Source organism: Carettochelys insculpta, chromosome 12 (genome assembly GCF_033958435.1).
Source record: "Carettochelys insculpta isolate YL-2023 chromosome 12, ASM3395843v1, whole genome shotgun sequence".
Taxonomy (NCBI): domain Eukaryota; kingdom Metazoa; phylum Chordata; order Testudines; family Carettochelyidae; genus Carettochelys; species Carettochelys insculpta.
This window is the reverse complement of record NC_134148.1, coordinates 5,616,716-5,631,541: the sequence shown is the minus strand read 5'-3', so window position 1 is coordinate 5,631,541 and position 14,826 is coordinate 5,616,716. Positions and strand designations below refer to the sequence as shown.

Here is a 14,826-nt window from a genome sequence, read left to right as displayed (position 1 = left end):
TTTGGGAGTGGTCTGCAGTTCTGAGAAGGTACTGCCCAGTAGGAGGTACTTCTGGATCCGTGTGCTTCTAGACCCCTGGAATGTTCAACAGTTACCTCTCTGCAAAGTTCCCAAGTTTCATAAAAAGTTTCTAGGCGGCCTAGTTGTGTAATGTGATTTCTTACTCCTCAGTGAAGACAAAGCTGGCTTTTTTCCCCTATTATGGCAGCATAAGAGAGGTAGAGGAATGTCTGGTTTTTTTGGGGTTTTTTTCCAACTTGTTTTTCCTTTGTGTGATGAAGCTAGTTATGGGGCACTCGTGAAGTGACAGAACTGACTTCTTTCCTCTAGGCTGGCTGAGAGGTTCAGAGTTTTGTTGTGCCTGTGTTGCATGGGGTGAAAAGAATATCTGATTACAGGATCATAAAAAGTGTCAGAAGAGCTTGAGAGCTCTGGATGTCTGGCAACTGTTTAAACCCATGTATTAAGTTGTGGGATGTCACAGATACCTGGGACTTCTGGGGCCAGCTGGTTACAACAGCTGAGATTTCTGGTTTTGGTAGCCCCTCCTCACAGTGCAGAATTCTGGGATGTTGACATTGACCCCAGAACTGGTCCTGGGACTCTGTAGGGCAGGGTTTCCCAACCTACAGGTCAAGACCCAAATATGGGTGGCGATTACATTTCAAAAGGGTCATCTGCTGGGCTGGGCTGGGCTGGGCAGGGCAGGGCAGCGCAGCTCCACAGGTGGCTATTGAGAAGCCGTTCCCACTCCTGAAGTGGTTCTCAACTTCTTAATTGGATTAACAGGCAGGTAAGCCAATCAATTACATTGAGAACCATTTCAGCTGCAGGGCAGAGAAGTGCATACCTGAGGAGCAGCGCCCAGCTCAGGTAAGGTGAGGCCCTGACTAGGAGGTTGGGAAGGAGGGAGGACAGAGCTGATCAGCTCCCTGGCTTCCAGCCTCTGCAGGAAATGGGGTCTCCCAAGACCCCAGCAGGGTTTCCACAGCTGGTGCTGCTGTCCGGGGCTCTGCACCCCATCCAGCTTCTAGTCGTAGGGGTCCCTGTGTCTCCCCTAGCTCCCTCCATCCTGTGAGTGACTCCCAGCCCTGAGTGTGACTCCCCAAGCCCCCGATTTGTGGGGTTTAAGCCAGGGGGAGCCATTTGGGGTTGAGTAATTTCCCCTTTTCTATGAAATAACTTGAGGGGGCACAATTTTATATTCTTGCCTCAGGTGCAAAATCAGCTGGTTACAGCTCTGCACCCCCACCCCCGGTTTTTGAATTACTGTGGGTCACCAAGTCCTCTTCCATTGTCACAATGAGTCCCTGTCTGGAAAAGGTTGGGAACCGCTGCTGTAGCTACATGGGAGGAAACAAAAGTTTGGTTTGTGCTCTTGGGTGCCCTCTGCAGCCCAGTTAGCCGCACTTTCCACAAACGGGTGGACTGCTTAACCTGTATGATAACATAGCCCCCAAACCAATCTAAAGTATCAAGTCTGTTTCTACAGAAACTTGCAAGGCGGGTTCTCTCTGATTTGAACTCCTTCAGAAGACTTCTGCCGGTTCAGTGGGTTTTCTTCTGCACCCACCAGCATGGTGTCTCAGCATCTCAAAGCTTGCTTTCTGGTTTTTGTTGCTAAGGTTAAAGATGAAAGAGGAGGAGTGGCGAGAAGCCCAGAGAGGATTCAACAAGGTCTGGAGGGAGCAGAATGAGAAATATTACCTGAAATCTCTGGATCACCAGGGCATCAACTTCAAACAGAACGACACCAAGGTCCTGAGGTCAAAGAGCCTCCTCAATGAGATTGAGAGCATCTACGATGAGGTAAGATGGTCACTGGTCGTGGTGTCTGATCAGCTGTCAGGCCCTGAGAATGTGCCCTTACCTCTCCCTCTTTCCCCCTCTCCCATCTTGAATGCCGGGATCTACTGTAGCATTTGTATCCCTCTCAGCCGTTTGTGGCCACCAGATTTTGGAAGGAATGCAGCCTGCTTGGCTGGTCATGGTAGTGAGTGGCAGCTGTTACTACAGAGTGGCTGAATTAGCACGTGAGGAAACTGATGACTCACCTCTTTTGGAAACAGAGACCCTTTGATGGTAAGACAGCCACAGGTTCAGGGAAGGGAGATGACAGAACGAGCTGTGGAGGGTGTGCGTGCTCGTACATAATACATAGGCCCTTAACACCAGAACTTGAGTGGTTGTGATGGATAGCGTTATCTTCAAGCCTTCTCCTTTAGGGCTTGGGGTTGTAACGAAAGATTAAATCAGTTCATCGGCAGTGCTTTGTACAGGCCTCTTGGAGACCTAGTAAGTTTTACCCACAAAAGCTCATGAGCTAACAAATCTGTTAGTCTCTCAGGTGCCACAGGACTGCTTGTTTTTTGGGATGTTACAGACTAGCACAGCTGCCCCTCAGAGTAACTGCCTGTGTGAGACTCGCTCATGTTCTGTGTTTTTCTCCACCCTCAGAGGCAAGAACAGGCATCAGAAGATAATGCTGGAGTTCCCATAGGTCCACACCTGTCCCTAGCCTATGAAGACAAGCAAATCCTGGAGGATGCTGCTTCTCTGATCATCCACCACGTGAAACGGCAGACAGGAATCCAGAAGGAGGACAAGTACAAAATCAAGCAGATTATGTACCACTTCATTCCAGACTTGCTGTTCGCTCAGCGGGGCGAGCTCTCCGACGTGGAGGAGGAAGAGGAGGAGGAAATGGATGTGGATGAAGCCACCGGGGCTGCAAAAAAGCACAACGGGGTTGGAAGCAGCCCCCCGAAAGCCAAGCTGCTCTTCAGCAACACGGCAGCCCAGAAGCTTCGGGGGGTGGACGAAGCGTACAACCTTTTCTACGTCAACAACAACTGGTACATCTTCATGCGGCTTCACCAACTCCTGTGTTTGCGGCTGCTGCGGATTTGCACCCAGGCCGAACGGCAGATCGAAGAGGAGAACCGGGAAAGGGAGTGGGAACGGGAGGTGCTAGGCATCAAACGAGACAAGAGCGACAGTCCAGCAATCCAGCTGCGACTCAAGGAGCCCAGTGAGTGCGTGGGTCTGACAAGGGGGAGGGCATTTGTGACCTGGTTGCTTTAATTTGCAGAGTGTGGAGCTGGTGCTTTGTCTCCTGGTGTCTGAGCAATCTGTGTTGCTCCCCACTCACCTACTGATATATAATGTCTCAGTAGGAAGCTGGCGGGCACTGACTGTAGCACAGCGTGTTACCAAGGAGGAGGTCTCTAGATCTGAGCCTACTTCATGGGACTGTGTGGGAGAGGTGTGCTGCTTTCTCTTGCTTTAATAGTCCTGGCCAGAGGAGTTTTGCTATTTTTCCCTCTCTTGTGGATTTACAAGCTGAATGTAAATAAGTATCTGCTCTGCCCTCAAACTTGTTATGAAATAAATCAGTGGAGGAGTCAGCCCCTGACAAGACACAGCACTTTTGAAAAGTGTCTCCCCTTTTAAACTGGTCTTCACAATGACTTACTGACTAAAAGGAACCAGGGCAGCACGGGCTTAGGTAGACTAGTAAAAAGCCTTCTTGGTCTTCCATTTTCTGCTACAGTGTTAGTGGTATCTGAGTGGTCTCAGGACACAACTGTTTTTAGAATCCCCCAGGGAGGGTTTCCTTAGTGATGATGAAGCTACTGTGCTAAACTGCCTGTTTCCTGCCAGCTAAAACCAGAGTAAAGTGGCTGATTTGGATTAAAGCGAGGGAGGGGGTGTGGATGGTTTTTATTGCTCTAGACCTGTAGCAATTAAAAAAACCAAAAAACACAGATGATTTTTCAAGTTCCTTTTCAAATGACATTGATCCTTAACCACTATTTCCAGAAACTTTCTTTTCCCCTCCCTTGATGCCCATCCCACAGTGGATGTGTGTCAGTTTCAAACTGGGTGTACCCTGAATGGCTTTTTTTATTTGCTTCCTCCTCTTGCTGCATTTCTGTTGTGGTGTAGACAACCTTCTGGAAACTACATTAGTGCCTTCAGTGGGGCTATACAGTTACCATGCATGTAGTCTGCTGGTTAAGGCATTGGCCAGAGAAACGGGAAACCAGGGTTCTAATCCCAGCTCTGCCATTTAGTCATGACATGACCCTGGACAAATTGCTTCTGTCCATGGTCTCGGCCTTATTCTTCAAGACCCCTTGGCTCCGTGTCTGTATGGTGCTGGGCAGTGTGGGAGCACACACATGGTTTGGGACCTGAGAGTTCTCCTGAAATATTTCATCATGATGTGCAACAGATCTATATCATATGAGCCCCACTACAGCTGCTTTCATGTCTCCTTTTGGTGAGATCTCTGCTTTAAAGGTGTGCATAATGTGTTGGTACCCTGAACCTCTTTAGTGCTGATGTTTCTACTGCCTCTGCCTTACTCCATTAAGCCTCCGACGGGGTTACAACCCTGGCACTCATCTGAGAAGCTCTCATTTGAAATCTTACAAAATTATCCGTAATTCATGGATCGCTCTAGGAATTCATCAACTTGTCTAAAGCCTTCAGAATGTGGCCCTTGTGCTCCCTGAACTCATAGCAGGCCTGTGGGGTGCCTCTTGAGGTGTGTTACGTGACCCTCGTGCTACCTTCTCTTCCTCTAGTGGACATTGATGTGGAGGATTACTACCCAGCTTTCTTGGACATGGTGCGGAACCTGCTGGATGGCAACATGGATTCGTCCCAGTATGAGGATTCCCTGCGGGAGATGTTCACCATTCATGCCTACATCGCCTTTACCATGGACAAGCTGATCCAGAGCATCGTTCGACAGGTGACTTGCAGCCAGTGGCTGGGAACAGGGAGGTAGTAGCCAGGTGATGCCTGTCTGACATATCAGGAGATATGGGGCAAGACAAGTGTTAATGTATTTGAGCGACGCGGCTTGAAAAGGTTTGTTGAGACGTTTAGGTTGCCCAGCTACCTGTGGTGCCTTGCCTTCCTTCTGCCGTGTCCTCACAGTACAGCTGCATCATGTTGCTTAAACAAAGAAGTTGCTAAAGTAAGTGGACTAAGCCACAGTGAATATGCTAATTCTTGTAGATTTGTAAACCTTCTGTAGAAAGCCAAAAGTTTGAATATTCAGATAATCAGAATTCTGTTTAAAATGTACCTCTCTCTGGAGGGTAGGAACGACGTGCGCCCAGAGGATTTTTTTTTTTTTCAGAATGTGACGTGTCTAAAATCTTAATCATAGAATTCTAGGGCTGGAAGGAACCACAGGGGTCATCTAGTCCAGCCCCCTGCCTAAAGCAAGATCACCCCCAACTAACTCATCACAGCCATGACTATGTCAAGGCAGGACTTAAAAACAACCTCTAGGGATGGAGAATCCACCACTTCTCTGGGTAACACATTTTAGTGCTTCACTACCCTCCTGGTGAAATAGTCTTTCCTAATATCCAACCTGCACCTCCCTCTCTGTAACTTCAAACCATAACTCCTCGTTCTGCCATCTGGCCACATGGTGTCAGATGAATGGTCCATCTAGCCCAGTATCTTGTCTTCCAACACTCACCAACGCCAGGTGCTTCGGAGAGTGATCGGAACAGGTAATCGAGTGACCTGGCAGCCGGGGGGATTACAGTAAAGCTTCTCATCCACAAAGATGGTGGTGTTGGCACTGCACTGTTCTAAGTGCTCCACCCAGCATGTGGCTAGACTCCTCGGGTATGCTGAAGTTCACTCTTAAGAAGTCCTGTGGCACCTTATAGACTAACCAATATTTTGGAGCATGGTCTTTGCCCACGAAAGCTTATGCTCCAAAATATCGGTTAGTCTATAAGGTGCCACAGCGCTTCTTGTTGCTCTCGAAGATGCAGATTAACACGGCGACCTCTCTGATACTCTTTAAGGCAGACTCTCTACAGCTGTCCAAGTGGCATGTGGTATCGGAAGGGATCACGTCTGAAATGAGCTGCTGCTCTGAGAAAAGCTAAAGCATTTGTAAACACAAGAACCCAAACTGGCAGCTGGCGCATTTGTGGGTTTCAGCTGCTTAGTGTCACTTTAGCTCTGTAAGCCCAAGTGTGGCCTCTCACCTGCTGTGGGGACCTTGCTGGTCCCATTTCTGTGGAGAATTGCTAAGCACAAATTAGAGTTTAAAGGCAGGATGTTCAAACAGTTTCATTTTAGGTGCATGATTTAAATTGGGGTTAAAAATAATAATTTTATATTTCCCCTCCCCAAGCAAACAAACCTTTGGATTGAGTGTAGTGATTTCATGGCAAGAGACCTGCCTAACAAGCCCTTCCCATGGACATTGCCACATACCTCTCTGGTCTAAAACTTCGCCCCGGTCAGATACATTTCCGTCACAATGCTCACGTAACGATTATCCGTAGTTCCTTTCTATGCGTTTTGTGTAACTTTACTTTTCCAGCACCGTTATTTACTTCAAAAGTCACAGTGTTTTCCGGTGGGTGTAGGTGGTAGTGATCTACAGTGGAAGAGGCTATCCTCTCCAGTACCTAAATAATTGCTTTTCACTGATAATACGGAGAGAGCTAGAATACTTCCTTTTTTCCTCATTATGGTTAGGCTAGGCAAGATATGAAGCAGGAGCTTTTAAGGGTGTGTTCCCTCTAATCTGCACTGAAGGACACATTCGTTTGCTGCTTCTGGGAGATTTGCACAGTGTATAGTAGAACAGAACTGGAAATCTGACCTGAGACCAGGTCTACGCTAGACATTAAAGTTGATTGCAGATGCACAGTTCTAACTATGGCAATTATGTAGCCAGAATCAACTTCGCTACAATCGACTTACGTGGCTGTCCTCGCAGCGGGAGGTCAACGGGAGAAACTCTCCCTTACTCCTCGCGGTATTGAGTACAGGGGTTGACTGCCAACCCTAGCTGGTTTGATTTCATACATTCCTAGTAGGTGAGTGAAATTGAACCTCCGAAAGATCGACCACGACCAGGTTGATCTTCATAGTGAAGACATTCTCGCATTCTGCCACAGCATATACGTATCCCTGGGAGACAAAATGGGTTCCCTCTCAAATGCAGCCGTCGGCACGTGTGTCGGCATGCCAGCATGCAAGTAGGGGAGTGCAGAGGATTGCTGAAGTTTCAGACTTTCTCCTTTGTTTTCATTAATTGCAGGCTCTGCTTTTGCAGTGTTCTCTCCAAGGCTGGCCTGCAGAAGGCAGGTGGTCCATACTGCCCATTCGTGCAAACCCCTCTGGCTTTGGGTAGGGTCAAAGGGGATTCTACAGTATGCAGCGCTCCAAGTCCAGCGGCATTTAAAACCCTGTTTAACTCCTTTCTCCATGTCCTCCTTGCTCCCAGCTTCAGCACATTGTAAGCGACGAGATCTGTGTGCAGGTGACGGACCTTTACCTGTCGGAGAACAGCAACGGTGCTACCGGCGGCCTGCTGTCCTCACAGTCATCTCGGACTCTTGTGGAGGCCACGTACCAGCGCAAAGCCGAGCAGCTCATGTCGGATGAGAACTGTTTCAAGGTAAAAACTACACCCACCCACACTGACGCTGGGAGGATGACTCTGGATGAGCATGTCAGGAAAGGAAGGGAAGTACAACTTGTTGAGAAAGGAGAGTAGGCTGAGCTGCTCATTTTACACAACTAGCCAAATGCCTCCAGGAGCTCTGGACACCTCCACAGCTCAGAGACCTTGACAGGGAGGTTTGATTGTGCTTTCTAGCCTGGAGGAGCTGCTCAGTGACGGTCAGTCTTAATAACGCCTTTGGAAGAGCTTACGTAAGTGTAGACAGGAATGGTAGAACATGTGGGAAAAACCAAGATAACTGTTTCTATAAGGAGTTCCTCAGACATGGGACAGTTGCAAGAAAGATGGAAAAAATACATCTCCTGAAGCAGAGCTAGGATTATTCCATACATTTCTTAGTATCCCAGAGCCAGAGTCAAACTGTATTGACTGGCATTAGGCGTCTAATCTTTTTCTCTTTCACCTGAGCTTGTCTCACCTGGTGTGAGTCACTGGAGCCTTCCAAGGTTTTCCCTGTCTCATCCATGGCAGACTGTGACAGTCTCTTACTAATATTTGCCATCTATCCATTAAATAATCCTGATGCACAGTTAAAATCAAGTTCATATGTTTTGTCACTGTGAAATGGGAAGTGGCCAGGCCCCTCTTTACCGAATGAAACCCATTGATACTGGCTTTTGATAGTTGTAGTGTGTTTGCTCTCACGCCGAGAGTCTCAGAATAAACGGAAGCAAAGCATTGAAACCGATCCGAAAACAGCGGCTCCTTGCTCTGCCCTTTTACACGTCCCAATTTGGAGCAGCCTTTGTGGGTAGCAGGGTTTGTATGAGTGTGACTAAAATACCAAGTGTTCGCTGCAGCAGTTCGTGCTTTTCTGTTCCAAATCTCTTTGAGTGCATCCTGGTCCTATAGCCACCAATTCTCTTCTGCTGCTAAGTGTAGAACCCTCTTAGATACAGAACTTTTCACTCATGATCAAAACTTCTTCCGTGTTCCTGGGCCCCAGCTGTGTAACTCAGGCCAGTGCTCCCACCCTCCTTGTTTTCAGCAGCGGGGAGCACACGGTATTATGCCTGGCCGTTGCATGAAGTGTGACGGATTCTCTCCTTACCTCTGTTACTAAGTCCCCTTGTGCATCCTGCTTTTTGTAGCTGATGTTCATTCAGAGCAGAGGCCAGGTCCAGTTAACCATCGAGCTGCTGGATACCGAAGAAGAGAACTCTGATGACCCAGTGGAGGCAGAGGTGAGAGCAGGTGGTTCTCTGCATTCAGCTGCTGCTATTAAGCATGTAACGTTCACAGAGGGGTGTATGGGATGAAGGTGGTAGATCTGCCTGTGTTTCTGTTGCTGGTCCTGTACAACTCATTCATTGTGTGACCGTGTACTCAGTGCATTGGGCTGAACAAGCCTCATGGCCATCTCCAGTGTCAGCAGTTTCGAAAAGCCAGATAGTCCAGGAGCATGTCCGCCCCTGGGGAGGACAGTGAGCAGGACCTGTGTGAAATACAGTTTCCCGAGACTGCTCTTCTTCCATCCCCATAACTTGCAGCCTAAGTCCTTGGACGATGGCTTTGAAGGGTTGAAATTAGCAGTCCCCGATTCAACCCCTTGTCTTCTGCGCTCAATTTCAGCGTTGGTCAGACTACGTCGAGCGGTACGTCAACTCGGATTCTACCTCTCCTGAGCTTCGGGAGCACCTGGCCCAGAAGCCGGTCTTCCTGCCCAGGTGAGTGAACAAGCTGTGGTTGTGAACAGGGACGTGAAGACCGAGTCCCCATGGCAGTGGAGGGAAGAGCTCTTACTCCATCACACGGTTGGCTGTTGCAGTCTCTTGCTTGCTGTTAGCGCTCTGGCACGTCAGAAAATGTTCACCCGGAGTAGTGCGTAGAGACGCTGTGCTGCTGTTTACTCCAAGAACCTACAGACCTACCTTGGCTCTTGCTCTCCAGTGGCTGAGGAAGGGAATAGTCCACAGGCAGTGGGGAAGTCAGAAGTTTGGGGAGTCACTAGTTGCTCCCCTCTTTTTTTTTCCTGTAAGCATGCCTTGGTTTACTGTAGCCCCCTGGTTCAGGGCAGAAGGCGCGACACACTGCATTTCGTTAGCAGGGAGTTGGTTGCAAGCTAGCTAAGAAAAGACCATCATTCTCTGTGAACAGCCGCCAGCAGTGGGTTGGCTTTTATGGTAGGGACGTGAGCCTTGAACGCCTGTAACTTGTGACCCTCCCACTCTGAGCTGTACTTTGGTTTCTGAAGGGCTGGCCTGGAGCCACCAGATCCGTCCCAGCTAGTGGCGAGAGGTGAGCATTAATCCCAGCAGGGATTCTCTGGTTTACAGGAACCTGAGGCGGATCCGTAAGTGTCAGCGTGGTCGGGAGCAGCAGGAGAAGGAAGGGAAGGAGGGAAACAGTAAGAAGTCCATGGAGAACGTGGAGAGCTTGGACAAGCTGGAGTGTAAATTCAAACTGAACTCCTATAAGATGGTGTACGTGATCAAATCGGAGGATTACATGTACAGGAGGACCGCTCTGCTGCGTGCTCAGCAGGTAGGAGCTGAGTGCGAGGAATGGGATGTGCAGCTGGTGTTTCCCCAGAGGCCCTTTGGGAACAAAAGCTTCAGGGAGAGTCAGATAAAGTTACCAGGGTGCACAGGCTGAGGGCTGTTCTCCTGTAACGTGTGGTAGTCTGTATTGCTTTGAGGACTGGACAAACACGGTTTGGTCTTCTGGACACTTTAACCTTCCTCTAAATGTTCCTCAGATGTAACCCTTCCTTTCCCACCCCTGTGTTTCCCAAACTCCCCTGTTACAGGCTGCTTTCAGCTGCCCGCTCTCGCTCTAAACTTCCTGCCTAGGGCCACCTTATGTGGGCTGCTATTCCCCCTACTTGGGGGCGGGGGAGCAGTAGGGCCGTGTCTACACAGCACCGTAAGCTTGAGATAACTAGATTTTGAAATAGGCTATTTTGGCATGTGGCACTGTCTAAACAGTGCCACGTGCTGAAATAAAGCCCTGTTCGAGGCATCTCTGCACTCCTCCTGGGATGCCAGAATAACTCGCCCGTTGTCTCAAAAACTGTTTTGAGGCAACAGGCACATTGCATAGGCGCGGGCAGCTATTTCAGGAAACAGCTGTATCCCAAAATAGCACCCGCCGTGTAGACGTAGCCTAAATGCTGAAAACCTGATGTGTTCTGACATAGCCTCTAAGCTCAGCTCCTGAAGGAGATGTGCCTCGTCCCTGCGGTCGCTCAGAGGGCAAATCTAGGCTCATTCCTGGGCTGCAGAGCTCTGCAAATGAATAGTCCAGCAGCTCCAAAGTGCTGGGTTTGTGACCAGGATCTCTGCTGTGATGGCACAATTCCAGAAAGCTCCAGGGTGGGTAAAAACTTGGAGACTTCATTTAAAAATCAAATTCTGTTTTTAAAATCGTTTTTTTAAGATAAATCTATAAAATGAAATCTGGATTTAATGCAAAATATGTAAAAGCTTAATGTTAGAGGATTAGAAGAAAACATTTAAATTTAAAAGGAAATGTGCATGACCTTCTCGAAAGAAAAATCAAAAGCAACCTCAACAAAACACTTTGAATTAAAGGGTACTTTTCCATATAAAGGAGGATTCATGGAGAGAACCAAGCCTCAAAAATATGGTAGAGTTAGTTAGCCTAGATAATTTAGGAGACTTCTTTTCAAAAGAGGTAGGTGAAATGAGAAGTTTAAGTCCCAATCACTTTCACTCAGGCATATTTGAAAAATTTCCCAGATAGTCTTGAAATAATCACTTGAGCCAACTACAGTTAACTCCCCGTTTAATTGAATTGTCAATATGAAACTTCTTTTGATTAAAAAAGTTTATATATCTAAAACTTTCAAGGTTTTCATAAAAAAAAAAAAAGTTTCATATATTGTTTGTTTAAATTTCAGTTACTGTTTTAATACAGATTGCCACAAAACATGAGCAAAATGTTAATCTCCTCTAGTAAATGAGCAATATATCATTCACCATTAAAATACAGCACTAAACTTTATAATTGCTTAAATTCATATAGCTCTGATCAAGACTTCTAGGTAGCAAACTGATGTCCAAATCTACTTAAAGACTATTTAGTTGTAAGTCAAGATTGTTTCAGCAGCTCTATCAACCAATGAGTGTATCTTTATAAAACAGCTGAAATACAAATGGAAGATTTAACTAAAATTGAGGATTTAAATCAAGGCTTTCCACTTGGTAATGTAAATTGCCTTGATTTTGAGCAGTCCTCCCTGGAAATGTCGCAATACACATTCTTCTGAGCACTCAGCAGTCTCGGGTCTAAGAGAAGAGCACAGCTGTGGAAATGTGTGTAGTAGTTGCTGGGATTGACCACTGTAATTAAACAAAACAAAGCAGCAGAAATGTAGCACTTTAAAGACTAACAAAATGATTTATTTGGTGATGAGCTTTTGTGGGAGAGACCCACTTCTTCAGATCAATTTCATTTCCGATACAGACCAACATTTGTAAGCACGGAAGGCCCAAAAAAAAGGCAATAAATGCTGACAAATCAAATAGGGTTGAAGGAAGTTGGACGAGAGGTGAGGGGATGTTAATTGTCCTGTCTAAGATAATTATGAGCATCAGAGGAAGGGAAGCAGTCCTTGTAATGCATGAGGTAGCAGATGTCTCTGGTCATACCACATGTTAACGTGTTGAATTTGAATATGTACTCTAACTCTCAAATCTCTGGCTCTAATCTGCTGTTAAATTCTCAGTGTTCCAGGATGCAGATTCTCAGGTCTTGAACAGAATGGCCCACTCCATTGAAGCATCAGAGTGGTGTTCACTGTCCAGCTTATGCGTATTGAGTTTCTTGATGTCTGCTCTGCATCCGTTTATTCTTTGGCAAAGGTTTTGCCCAGTCTGTCCAACGTACATAGCGTCAGGGCATTGTTGGCACATAATAGCGTATATAATGTTGCTGGCAGTGCGCAAGAACGTGCCTTTGCTCTTGTAACTAACATGGTTAGGTCCAGTGATGATATCCCTAGAATAAATATGTGGAGGAAGTTGGCAGTGGGGTTTGTTGCAAGAAGTTCCAGGATTCATATTATGTGGGGTAGCCTGTGATTGCTGGTGAGAATCTTTCTCAGGTTAGGAGGTAGCATGGACTACAAGCTATCAGGAATACCATCTGTGATGTTACCACAGCTAATCTGGTGGTTGACCTATAACTTTGTGCTCACCCCCAGTTATTTCCAATTGGAGACAACTTGTATCTCCAGATTAGCAGCACCGCTATGGGCATTCGCATGGCCCCGCAGGATGCTAACATTTTTATGGCTGGCTTAGAACGGGAATTCCTTAGCTCTTGTCCCGTTACCCTTCCTTTACTTACGCTACATCAATAACATCTTTATCATTTGGACCCATGGTAAAGAGACTCTGGAAGAATTCCACAGAGATTTTAACAACCTGCATTCTACCATCAATCTCAGCCTTCACTATTCCACATGAGAAATACATATCCTGGATACCACAGTACAAATCACTGATGGCCACAACGACACCACCCTCTACTGGAAACCCACTGCCTGCTACACTTACCTACATGCCTCCAGCTTCCACCCAGCACATACCACACGATCCATCATTTATAGTCAAGCCCTTAGATACAATCGCATCTGCTCTGATCCTACTGACAGAGATCGAAAGCTACAAGACCTCTACCAAGCATTTATAAAATTGAATTACCCACCGGAAGAGGTAGAAAAACAAATTGACAGGGCCGGACAAATACCCAGAAACCAGCTATTTCAAGCTAGGCCTAAGAAGATCAACAACAGAACACCACGTCATCACCTATAGCCCTCAGCTCAAACCCCTGCAATGCATCATCAAAAATCTACAACCTATTCTAGATCAGGATGCTACACTCCTGGCCCTAGGTGACAGGCCTGTCCTTTCCGATAGACAACCTCCTAACCTGAGAGAGGTTCTCACCAGCAATCACAGGCTACACCACAGTCATATTAATCCTGGAACTTTTCCTTGCAGCAAACCCCGCTGCCAACTTTCTCCACATATTTATTCTGGGGATAACATCACTGGACCTAACCATGTTAGTTACAAGATCAAAGGCACGTTCTCCTGCACGTCCAGCAACATTATATATGCTATTATGTGCCAACAATGCCATGACACTATGTACATTGGACAGACTGGGCAAAACCTTCACCAAAGAATAAATGGACATGGCGCAGACATCAAGAAACTCAATACACGTAAGCTGGTCACTTTAATGGAGTGGGCCATTCTATTAAAGACCTGAAAACTTGTATCCTGGAACACAGAGAATTTAACAACAGATTTGTGAGAGATTGATGAGTTAGAGTACATATTCAAATTCGACACATTAACAAGTGATATGACCAGAGCTATCTGCTACTTCACGTATTACAAGGACTGCTTCCCTTCCTTGGATGCTCGTAATTATCTCAGACAGGCCAATTAACATCCCCCCACTTCTCACCTCCTTCCTTCAACCCTATTTGATTTGTCAGTTTTTATTGTTTTGTCCTCTGTATTTATAAATGTCAGTCTGTATTGGAAGTGAAACTGATCTGAAGAATAGTAACAGAGAGGAAGCCTTGCTAGTCTATACACTATCAAAGCAAAAAGCAGTCAAGTAGGACTTTAAAGACTAGCAAAAAGGTTTATTAGGTGACCTTTCGTGGGACAGACCCACTTCTTCAGACCATAGCCAGACCAGAACAGACTCAATATTTAAGGCACAGAGAAACAAAAACAGTAAGCAAGGAGGACAAATCAGAAAAAGATTGCTCACCTTGATTATCTTTTTCTGATTTGTCCTCCTTGCTTACTGTTTTTGGTTCTCTGTGCCTTAAATATTGAGTCTGTTCTGGTGTGGCTATGGTCTGAAGAAGTGGGTCTGTCCCACGAAAGGTCACCTCATAAACCTTTTTGCTAGTCTTTAAAGTGCTACTTGACTGCTTTTTGTTTTGATCTGAAGAAGTGGGTCTGTCCCACCAAAGCTCATCACCAAATAAATCATTTTGTTAGTCTTTAAAGTGCTGCATTTCTGCTGCTTTGTTTTGTTGGAGTACAGACTAACATGGCTACCTCTCTGTTACCACTGTAATTAAAGTGAGGGTTAAACTTCCACTAATTTTTATTAACTTTTACTCCGATTTCTTCTTGGTTTGAAATTTCTTTGGCTCTTGTCCAAGAACAACTGTATTTTAGTGGGGGGCGGGGGGGGTGTTTGTGTGTAAGCACATATACAGTGTGAGGGGTTGCGAGGAAATCCAGCTGTGCCATCACACGCCTCTCATATTTCAGCTGGAATTCTTGTCCATATCCGAGTGA

At 46.5% G+C, this 14,826-nt stretch overlaps 1 protein-coding gene across 4 annotated transcripts in view; it reads left to right on the top strand.

Annotated features, from left to right (window-relative positions):
• The window catches only part of SIN3A (SIN3 transcription regulator family member A), a 63,215-nt gene that overhangs the window by 46,507 nt on the left and 1,882 nt on the right, over window positions 1-14,826 (top strand). For 2 of the 4 annotated variants that reach the window (XM_075006742.1, XM_075006741.1), the window contains exons 14-20: window positions 1,626-1,809; window positions 2,458-3,031; window positions 4,593-4,762; window positions 7,283-7,456; window positions 8,614-8,706; window positions 9,095-9,189; window positions 9,781-10,006. In XM_075006742.1, coding sequence (XP_074862843.1) covers window positions 1,626-1,809; window positions 2,458-3,031; window positions 4,593-4,762; window positions 7,283-7,456; window positions 8,614-8,706; window positions 9,095-9,189; window positions 9,781-10,006 — 1,516 coding nt within the window. The remainder of the gene's footprint in view (window positions 1-1,625; window positions 1,810-2,457; window positions 3,032-4,592; window positions 4,763-7,282; window positions 7,457-8,613; window positions 8,707-9,094; window positions 9,190-9,780; window positions 10,007-14,826) is intronic. The other 2 variants (XM_075006743.1, XM_075006744.1) reach the window with 2 other exon arrangements.